The sequence below is a fragment of the Lithobates pipiens genome, unplaced genomic scaffold (genome assembly GCF_037356315.1).
Source record: "Lithobates pipiens isolate NorthernLeopardFrog02 unplaced genomic scaffold, aLitPip1_a1.2 Scaffold_8, whole genome shotgun sequence".
NCBI classification, from domain to species: Eukaryota; Metazoa; Chordata; class Amphibia; order Anura; family Ranidae; genus Lithobates; species Lithobates pipiens.
The window spans coordinates 488,259,116-488,269,979 of record NW_027507903.1 but is presented as its reverse complement, the minus strand read 5'-3'; the positions used below and the strand labels follow the sequence as shown (position 1 = coordinate 488,269,979).

The following is a 10,864-nucleotide window of genomic DNA, read 5'->3' as shown; positions in this document are numbered from 1 at the left end:
GAATAGAGACGGATATATGGATGGAGGCATAGAGAAGGATGGATACATGGAGGGATGGAGGAGTAGGTAAGGATAGATAGGTGAAGGGATGGAGGAGTAGAGCAAGAAGATAGATAAAGGGATGAGGAACTAGAGAAGGACAGATAGATGGAGAGGTGGAGTAGTAGAGAAGGATGGATGGAGGATTAGAGGAGGATGGATAGATGGGGGGTGGAGGAGGAATAGATAAGGATGGATAGATGGAAGGATGGAGTAGTAGAGAAGAATGGATGGATGGATGATTACAGGAGGATGGATAGATGGGCTTGGAGGAGGAATAGATAAGGATGGATAGATGGAAGGATGGGGGAATAGAGAAGGATAGATAGATGGAGGGGTGGGGGGTTAGAGAAGGATGGATAGATGGAGGGATGGAGGATGAGAGAAGGATGGATTGATGACGTAGTAGAGAAGGACGGATGGATGGGGGCGAATGATTAGAGAAGGACAGATAGAAGGAGGGATGGATGGATAAGAGACGCACAAATAGAAGGAGGGATGGAGGGGAAGCACTGAGGATGCGCGGGGAGGAGGCGGCTGCTGCTGTTTATTCGCAGCTGTGCGGAGTCCAGCGAGGAGGAGAGACTGCAAGCATCGGAGACAACCTACAACTGTCAGATCTCCCCGAGAGACATCGGACACACGAGAGTCCTCTGTAAGGTATGAGACCTCCTCGTACAGAGGGAGGTGGGAGCCGGAGACCGCACTGCCTAGACTCTCCCACCTTCTGCTGCCCGCAGGGAGACCTCAGCAGAGAGACCGCACATTCCGCTGACTGCACACCTCACAATGCTGGATCTGACAGCCGGAGACCTTAGCAGAGAGACCGCACATTTTCTCCCACATACTCCGCTGACTGCGCACCGCACATCTGACAGCCGGAGACCGCACTGCGAATCTAATAGCGGCGATACTCCATTATAGCTGCGCACTGCCAGCTCTGACACCTCCACCGACACCAGAGACTGCATGGAGTATGCAGGAGGGAAAGGGAGCGTCACCTGTTAGAGGTGGGGAAGGTGTCCTCAGTGGGAATATTATGTAAGGTAATAAATAGAGGGATGACAGAGAGGAGGGGCTATATACAGTGTCATAGAGAGTAGAGACTGCTCAGGTAGGTAAAATACACAGAAGAAGCAGTCCTCTTACAACCTCTTACAACCTAAAGGGTGAGCGATGTGCTGTCAGATAGAGACTGTCCATAGAGAGAGATCAGATAGAGACTGTCCATAGAGAGAGAGAGATAGAGACTGTCCATAGAGAGAGAGAGAGATAGAGACTGTCCATAGAGAGAGAGAGAGATAGAGACTGTCCATAGAGAGAGAGAGAGATAGAGACTGTCCATAGAGAGAGAGAGATAGAGACTGTCCATAGAGAGAGAGAGAGATAGAGACTGTCCATAGAGAGAGAGAGATAGAGACTGTCCATAGAGAGAGAGAGAGATAGAGACTGTCCATAGAGAGAGAGAGATAGAGACTGTCCATAGAGAGAGAGAGATAGAGACTGTCAATAGAGAGAGAGAGAGATAGAGACTGTCCATAGAGAGAGAGAGAGATAGAGACTGTCCATAGAGAGAGAGAGATAGAGACTGTCCATAGAGAGAGAGAGAGATAGAGACTGTCCATAGAGAGAGAGAGATAGAGACTGTCCATAGAGAGAGAGAGATAGAGACTGTCAATAGAGAGAGAGAGAGATAGAGACTGTCAATAGAGAGAGAGAGAGATAGAGACTGTCCATAGAGAGAGAGAGATAGAGACTGTCCATAGAGAGAGATAGAGACTGTCCATAGAGAGAGAGAGAGATAGAGACTGTCCATAGAGAGAGAGAGATAGAGACTGTCCATAGAGAGAGAGAGAGATAGAGACTGTCCATAGAGAGAGAGAGAGATAGAGACTGTCCATAGAGAGAGAGAGATAGAGACTGTCCATAGAGAGAGAGAGATAGAGACTGTCAATAGAGAGAGAGAGATAGAGACTGTCCATAGAGAGAGAGAGATAGAGACTGTCCATAGAGAGAGATCAGACGGAGACTGCCCATCGAGAGAGATCAGATGGTGACTGCCTATAGAGATCAGATGGTGACTGCCCATAGAGAGAGATCAGATAGTGACTGCCCATAGAGAGAGATCAGATGGTGACTGCCCATAGAGAGAGATCAGATGGTGACTGCCCATAGAGAGAGAGAGAGAGATCAGATGGAGAATGCCCATGGAGAGAAAAAGATCAGATGGAGACTGGTCATAGAGAGAGTGAGAGGGAGAGAGAGCGAGAGAGATCAGATAAAGACTGCCCATAGAGAGAAAGAGATCAGATGGAGACTGCTCATAGAGTGAGAGAGATCAGATAGAGACTGCTCATAGAGTGAGAGAGATCAGATGGAGACTGCTCATAGTGAGAGATCAGATGGAGACTGCCCATAGTGAGAGATCAGATTGGGAGACTGCCCATAGTGAGAGATCAGATTGGGAGACTGCCCATAGTGAGAGATCAGATGGAGACTGCTCATAGTGAGAGATCAGATGGAGACTGCCCATAGTGAGAGATCAGATGGAGACTGCCCATGGTGAGAGATCAGATGGAGACTGCCCATAGAGTGAGAGAGATCAGATGGAGACTGCTCATAGTGAGAGATCAGATGGAGACTGCCCATAGTGAGAGATCAGATTGGGAGACTGCCCATAGTGAGAGATCAGATGGAGACTGCTCATAGTGAGAGATCAGATGGAGACTGCCCATAGTGAGAGATCAGATGGAGACTGCCCATGGTGAGAGATCAGATGGAGACTGCCCATAGAGTGAGAGAGATCAGATGGAGACTGCCCATAGTGAGAGATCAGATGGAGACTGCCCATAGTGAGAGATCAGATGGAGACTGCTCATAGTGAGAGATCAGATTGGGAGACTGCCCATAGTGAGAGATCAGATGGAGACTGCTCATAGTGAGAGATCAGATGGAGACTGCCCATAGTGAGAGATCAGATGGAGACTGCCCATGGTGAGAGATCAGATGGAGACTGCCCATAGAGTGAGAGAGATCAGATGGAGACTGCCCATAGTGAGAGATCAGATGGAGACTGCCCATAGTGAGAGATCAGATGGAGACTGCCCATAGTGAGAGATCAGATGGAGACTGCCCATAGTGAGAGATCAGATGGAGACTGCTCATAGTGAGAGATCAGATGGAGACTGCCCATAGTGAGAGATCAGATGGAGACTGCCCATAGTGAGAGATCAGATGGAGACTGCTCATAGTGAGAGATCAGATGGAGACTGCCCATAGTGAGAGATCAGATTGGGAGACTGCCCATAGTGAGAGATCAGATGGAGACTGCTCATAGTGAGAGATCAGATGGAGACTGCCCATAGTGAGAGATCAGATGGAGACTGCCCATGGTGAGAGATCAGATGGAGACTGCCCATAGAGTGAGAGAGATCAGATGGAGACTGCCCATAGTGAGAGATCAGATGGAGACTGCCCATAGTGAGAGATCAGATGGAGACTGCTCATAGTGAGAGATCAGATTGGGAGACTGCCCATAGTGAGAGATCAGATGGAGACTGCTCATAGTGAGAGATCAGATGGAGACTGCCCATAGTGAGAGATCAGATGGAGACTGCCCATGGTGAGAGATCAGATGGAGACTGCCCATAGAGTGAGAGAGATCAGATGGAGACTGCCCATAGTGAGAGATCAGATGGAGACTGCCCATAGTGAGAGATCAGATGGAGACTGCCCATAGTGAGAGATCAGATGGAGACTGCCCATAGTGAGAGATCAGATGGAGACTGCTCATAGTGAGAGATCAGATGGAGACTGCCCATGGTGAGAGATCAGATGGAGACTGCCCATGGTGAGAGATCAAATGGAGACTGCTCATAGAGAGAGATTTGCAATACCTGGCAGAGAGACCTCATCTGACCTTTGATAAGGGAAAGATGACAGCAAGGGAGTTCAGAGGACAGTAACATCATTTATAGAGACTTTCCAGCTCAGGACAGGGACAGCTGATCTGCAGATTCTGTATACATGTGACAGCTGATAAAGAGACATTCAAAGTAAAAATACAGAAGAGTGTGATGACAGAAGAGATGGCAGGAAAAGACACATTACAAATGTTAAACGGATATATTATATAAGAGAGCTCTTCTATCATTGAAGAACATTTATTATAGACCGTTGTAGGGCCAGGTTGGGACAGTTGCCCTAGAACAGAGAGTCCAGTGAGATCTACTGACAAGGTATGAGATATCATCATCATCATATTCTTCTTCTGCTTTTTGCAGAGATCCCTCAGCCTGCCAGCCAAGTGGATGGATGAGATGGACAAGTTTCAAGAACCGCTGACCCTAAAGAGGAGGAGATTTTCAGACATATCTTTTCGGGTGGAGCAGTAAGCCTACGCTAGACAGAGAGATTGCTTCACACAAGATGTGAGGCATCCATTTGTTGTGAAGAGTATGAGAAGTGCTGGGCGAGCCTTTGATGATCAGGTATGCCCGAATACCCCTAATAATGTGGAACAGTTGGCACAAGGGGCGAGTATGGCTAACGGCGGGAACCAAAGCAACATCAAACAGGTAGCAAATGACCCCCCAAGTCATAGGGGGTCCAGGAACCTCCAGAACTCCCCTAAAGATCTGAGCATGAAGAATGGGCGAAGTTTCCCAGCTGTCATCCAGAAAGGACATTCCAATGGTGGGGTAATAAGCGCCCATAGAGAGAGCCCCAGGAACACAACTAATGGGGTTGGAAAGAGCCACTGTGCAGGCGGGATGCGGGATGACGACCATAAAGCTGGACTCAGAAGACCCAGAAACTCCACCTTTACCAAAGGGTCTGATCTTGGCACATGGACATTTGCCCTCCCAGCCTTGGTGGCAGGTCTATGCTTTGCCAGGTCTCTGTATGGGGAGTTTGTCCACGATGACATCTGGGCCATCCTCAACAACCCGGACAGCCGAGGAGAGACCAACCTCAGCAGTGTCTTCAGGAATGACTTTTGGGGCAAAGCCATGAATGACAACACAAGTCACAAGTCATACCGGCCACTGTGTGTGCTGAGCTTCAGGTACCCAGCAGTGTTCCTTTTGACATCAAATTTTGATTTCGTTTTAGTCATAAGCTGGATATACACTATACAATTTTATTTAGATTTTTTTTCCTTTTAGATTTAAGAAAACCATATAATATGAGGTCAAACCTAAACACTTTCAATTTGTATGAAATCAGGCCGGCCCTTGCACTACATAGTTGAAGGTAAAACTAAAGGAAATCTTACAACAAAAGTTGTATAGTGTGTATCCAGCTATAGTCTTTTGACTAAAGTGCCATTTTAGTTTTATTCGTATTTTAGTCATCTGAATTGTTTTAGTTTTAGTTGTATTTTAGTTGACTAAACTCCCAAGTACATTTTAGTTAACTAAAATTTCCTACATTTTAGTCGACTAAAATCGAATGGATTAATTAAATTGTAATGGTTTATTTCCATTTTTTAGAATAGCCAAACTCATTATATACTCCTGGAGTAAAAATTGAATAAGTTATTATTTATGGTATTAAGGTTTGGACATGCACTACAGACAAATATTTAGTTGTTGTGATATATAACGTCTTTATAAATAAACAAACAAAAATATTTCATTTTGGCAAACAGAAGTGCAACTTTAAAATATATATATATATATATATATAAAAATAAACTGTAAACTCTATTGGCTCTAATGTCATTGCACATATTACCTGACTATATAAACAACATTAAATATTAGGAAAAAACTTTAACTGCTTCAAGACAGGGCACTTTTACCCCCTTCCTGCCCAGGCCAATTTTCAGCTTTCGGCACTGTCACAATTTGAATGACAATTGCATGTTTATGCAACGTTATACCCAAATTAAATCTTTATAATTTTCTTCCCACAAATAGAGCTTTCTTATGGTGGCGTAGTATTCTCTGCTGCCTTTTTATTTTTTGCTAAAAAAAAAGCAAAAAAGGACTGAAAATTTTGAAAAAAATACATTTTTCTTAGTTTCTGTCAGTAAATTTTATAAATAAACAATTTTTTATCCTTCGCTGATGTGTGCTAAGGAGGCGGCACTGATGAGGAGGTACTAATATGCCTCACTGATAGGTGGCACTGGTGGGAACTGATAGGTGGCACTGATGGGCACTGATAGGCGGCACTTATGGGCAATGATGGGTGGCACAGATAGGCGACACTGATGGACACTGAAAGGTAGCACTGACTGGTATCACTGATGTGCACTGATTAGTGTCGCTGATTGGCACTGATTAGTGTCACTGATGGGGCTGCACTGATTACCTGTACAGTTCTCCCCTGCGAGGAGATGCCGCTGATCGGCTCTCCATGCCTCACACTCTGTCGGTTTGAGGCAAGGAGAGCCAATAAACGGCACTTCTGTGTTTACATGTGATCCGCTGTGCTTGGACACAGCCGATCACATGGGTAAAAAGCTGCATCATCGGCTCCTAGGGACATGGCATGATTGCCACGCTGTATGCCCCAACAGGTGCGCAAAAGTGGTGACACTGGGGCGACATCATATGCCGTTGCCCCCGGAACAAGAGGGGATCCCGTCCGACATCATTTTACTATACGGCAGGTGGGAGGTAGTTAATGTGCTATTATTATCCAGCTGTTGGTCAGCAAGTCTCACATACCTATGCTTGATGTCCCACCACTGCGCTCATGCAAAAACACTCTACTAGAGCTGCCACTTGAAATAGTGATAAAGTGTAAACATATTTAAATAAAAAAATAGTGGCATTAATGTCACAATAATACCGTGAAACAAATACTAAAACAATTTAAGTGACACCATGTGATAGTGACGACAACATAAACTGTGAAAAAATGACGAATCATAAAATAAAAAACTAATTAAAAAACAGAAAAAGTGAAAAAAGTAAACAAAAAATCAAATTAAAGTCCATAAAAGTGACAATCTTCAAGTGATTACCTTGGTGATGACTCCTCTATGATTTATACTCAAAATGAACTTCCTTCCACCACACCGTTTGTGACAGTGATTCTGCTCCCTTAAGAAACTCACTCAATTTAAATGCCTTGCACTCTCATGCTCAGCATCAACACTTTTAAACCCACCAGGGTTAACAGTACTTCTGATATCCACAACAGAAGAGGATTGCTGGTATAGGTGATGGGTTCTCTGGTAGCAAGGGGCACAGTTATCTAGCTTCCTCTCCAGCGGTCGGGCTCCTGTAGCAATCGGGACTGAACCCGCATGTCATGGACCGGTGTGACCAGAATTGTGTGGACTCTGGTTGTGTATCAGCCTTAGCTATGTGCTATTATTGCTAAGGATGTAATTGTGTTGCTGATTTAGAAAAGGCCAGCAGAGGGTGCAAAAGAGACCGTATGAATGAGTGGAATGTGTGGAACTGCATAGGAAAGGGAAAAGATTGATGAGAGCGTATGTCTCTCAGCCAATACAGCTTGCCAATAGAGTCAGAGGGCTGGAGCTTTGACAGGCAGGTGGAGCTCCAAGGAAAGTGGAAGTTCAGGTCGGTAAATGTGCATCCCTTACATTTTCATGCTGTTTTCGTTTGTTGGCGAAAATTGGAATTGATTTTCGGCATAGTTTTCATCAGTTTACTTACCGTATTTATCATTGTATAACATGCACTTTTTCCCCTTAAAATCAGGGGAAAATCGTGGGTGCGTGTTATACGCCGATCCCCGCCGATCTCCCGCTGATTGTGAGGAAAGTAGCGAGCGGAGCCGAGATACACAAAGCCGAGTGTACTTTGGCTAGACTCGGCTCCTCTTGCAGTCCCGCCCACCTCCACTGATTGCGAGAGGAGCGAGCGCCGCAGACATACAGAAAGCTGAGCGTACTTCGACTAAACTCGGCTCATCTCGCAGTCCTGCCCCTGACTGTGAGCAGAGCTGAGTCTAGCCGAAGTACACTCAGCTTTGTGTATGTCGACGGTGCTCGCTCCTCTCCTCTCTCATTCAGTGGAGATGGGCGGGACTGTGAGCAGAGCCGAGGTCTATCCGAAATACACTCGGCTTTGTGTATCTCGGCTCCACTCGCTCCTCTCCGCTCAGTCAGTGCCAATTTTAAATCAGGGCAATGCTGCAAAGGCACTGGTCAATGCTGCAAAGGCACTGGGCAATGCTGTAGATGAACACTGGGCAAGGCTGCAATGATGGACAAGGCTGCAGATGGACACTGATAAGGCTGCATTGATGGGCATTTAAATGTAAGTTTTTTTCCTTAAACTTCCTTCCTAAAAGTTTTTTTTCCTTAACCCCCCTAGCGGTAATCCTGAGTCTGCCTCGGGCTGCAATTTCAGTACCACGAGCGGTAACCCCGAGCCAGACTTGGGATCGCATCGCTGGATACAGAGAGAGGTTACTTACCTTGTCCCCTTGATCCAGCGATGTCCTCCACGCTGTGTGATCGAGCTGTCCTCTGCTCGATTCACACAGTGCCCGAGTGTCGCCGAGCTCCGTTCCCTGCGACGTTACGACGCACAGGAGCGGAGATCGGCGCCAAATTCAAAAAAGTAAAAACACACAAAATAGATACAGTATGTAATCTTACATCACTTTTTTGAAATGTGTTTTTTCTGGATATTTTTGTAAATATTCTGTCTCACACTGTTAAAATAAACCTACCATTAAAATTATAGACTGATTTTTTTTTTTTTTTTTCAATTATAAATTTTTATTAAACACCACATAAAGGGAGACATCCCGACAGTACAATCAATACAGAGATACAAACATGTGAAGCGCTTGCATGACTTCAAAAACATTACTAGCAAGGTCACAGGACCAAGCGTCTCACAGTGAACTGCCAGCAAACCGGGATAATGCGCTAAACCATGCATCATCCCACCGTATGCACTCATGTCCAAGACGGGAACCTCCCTTCCATTTTCCATATACTCTTCAGGGAAAGGGGGGGGGGGGGGGAGAAAAGAGGGAGTGAAAAGAAGGGGGGGGGGTATCAGCCAGGGAAATGGACTGATTTATTTTTTTGTCAATGGGCAAACGTACGAAATCAGCTGGGGATCAAATCCTTTTTTGTATAGGAAATACATATATAGTTTGTGTCAGGAACATGGTGTTGTTAGGCCATGGATATTACATTATTTATAGGACAAGCTCAGGGATAGCAGTGACGGAGACTTTATGCTTCTGAGTAGTGGAGGATACTTATCTATAGGAAGAGATCACAGGCGGCAGTGATGGATATTGTGTTGCTGAGAAATCTTTGACCCTTATGTATAAGAAGGGATGAGAGATAGCAGTGACAAGGACATTATGCTGCTGATCAGGTACAGCAGTAACAGGGACATGCTGAGCTGTAGATTTTCCATATGTAAAGGAAATGATCAGTATATTAAATTATATTCAGTGATAGGGATCAGGGTGTATTTGATTTAAATCAAGTCGATTTTAAATCACGATATAAATCATGATTTAAATCACTAGTAAAAAGGCTTGATTTAAATCATAATTTTAAAAGAGGAACTGTCATTTCTGTCCGGCTCCTCCTCTGATCTGCTGTTGACTCACCGACCATCCCATTCACTTTAATGGGACAGCTGGTGATGCGGCAGTGACACAACAAGGTGAGAGATGTGGTAGCAGCAGGTGAGTGGATGCCCGCTAACAGGCGCTGCCATGATGTATCTGAAATGACAGGTGCTCCCTAAATGTAAGGACTTATTCTTGCTGGTAGTTAGAATCTGTGAAATTGTGTGAATGCGTCAATGCAGTGCATGTTATCTCAGTTTTCAGAGCTTGGATTAATTGAATGAGTTTACCAAAAATATAAAAATACCAAAAATATAAATATTGCAGAATATACAGCCCCATGCTGCATAACTAGGCTCCATTTCATGCTGAATAAACTAAATTATTAATCTATCTTAAACAGAAAATTATCTTTAGAAAAATACGATTTAAAGTGGTTGTATACCCCAAAAATGTTTTTTTTTTTATACACCTGCAAGGCAAAAGGCATACCCCACTTTTAGGTACACAATGGAGTTTATTTACTAAAGCTGGAAAGTACAAAATCAGGCTCACTTCTGCATAGAATCCACTGAGCTTCTATCCTCAGCTAGACATGTGCAAAAGGAAAAAATTTGTTTAGTTTTGTTTCGTTTTAATTCGTTAATTCATTAATTTCGTTTAGTTATATTCGTTAACTTCCTTAAAGTCGTTTTCGGATTTCATTTAGTTTTCTACCGAATTCGAAAAATCGGCCACATTCGAAAATATTTCAACCAAATTCGAAAATATTTCTACTGGATTCGAAATGATTTCAACATGATTCGACATTATTTCAACCACATTCGAAAATATTTTGTGACCCGACTTTAGGGCCATGTATCTCGGGGTCACTTGGTGCTAGAAACTCCAAATTTGTGCTAGTACTATTGTGTTTGCATACCAAATTTGGGGTTTCTAGCTATAAGTGACCCCGAGATATGTGGCCCCAAAATCGGGTCGCAAAATGTCATTCTCTGCTCTAATAACTAATAACATTTTGCGACCCGATTTTGGGGCCACATATCTCGGGGTCACTTATAGCTAGAAACCCCAAATTTGGTATGCAAACACAATAATACTAGCACTACAACATATCCAATGTTTGAAGTGTGTTTGAAGTGTCTAGCACCAAGTGACCCCGAGATACATGGCCCTAAAAGTCGGGTCACAAAATATTTTCGAATGCGGTTGAAATAATGTCGAATCATGTTGAAATCATTTCGAATGCAGTTGAAATAATGTCGAATCATGTTGAAATAATTTCGAAATGCGG

At 44.2% G+C, this 10,864-nt stretch overlaps 1 protein-coding gene across 3 annotated transcripts in view; it reads left to right on the top strand.

Annotated features, from left to right (window-relative positions):
- The first annotated feature begins 548 nt into the window (after positions 1-548).
- TMTC1 (transmembrane O-mannosyltransferase targeting cadherins 1) overlaps positions 549-10,864 on the top strand; it is a 113,028-nt gene continuing 102,712 nt past the window's right edge. The window contains exons 1-2 of one of the 3 annotated variants that reach the window (XM_077469006.1): positions 549-699; positions 4,323-5,107. In XM_077469006.1, coding sequence (XP_077325132.1) covers positions 4,497-5,107 — 611 coding nt within the window. In that variant the 5' untranslated portion in view covers positions 549-699; positions 4,323-4,496. Of the gene's footprint in view, positions 700-768; positions 1,050-1,119; positions 1,209-4,322; positions 5,108-10,864 lie in introns of those variants that run through there. The other 2 variants (XM_077469007.1, XM_077469008.1) reach the window with 2 other exon arrangements.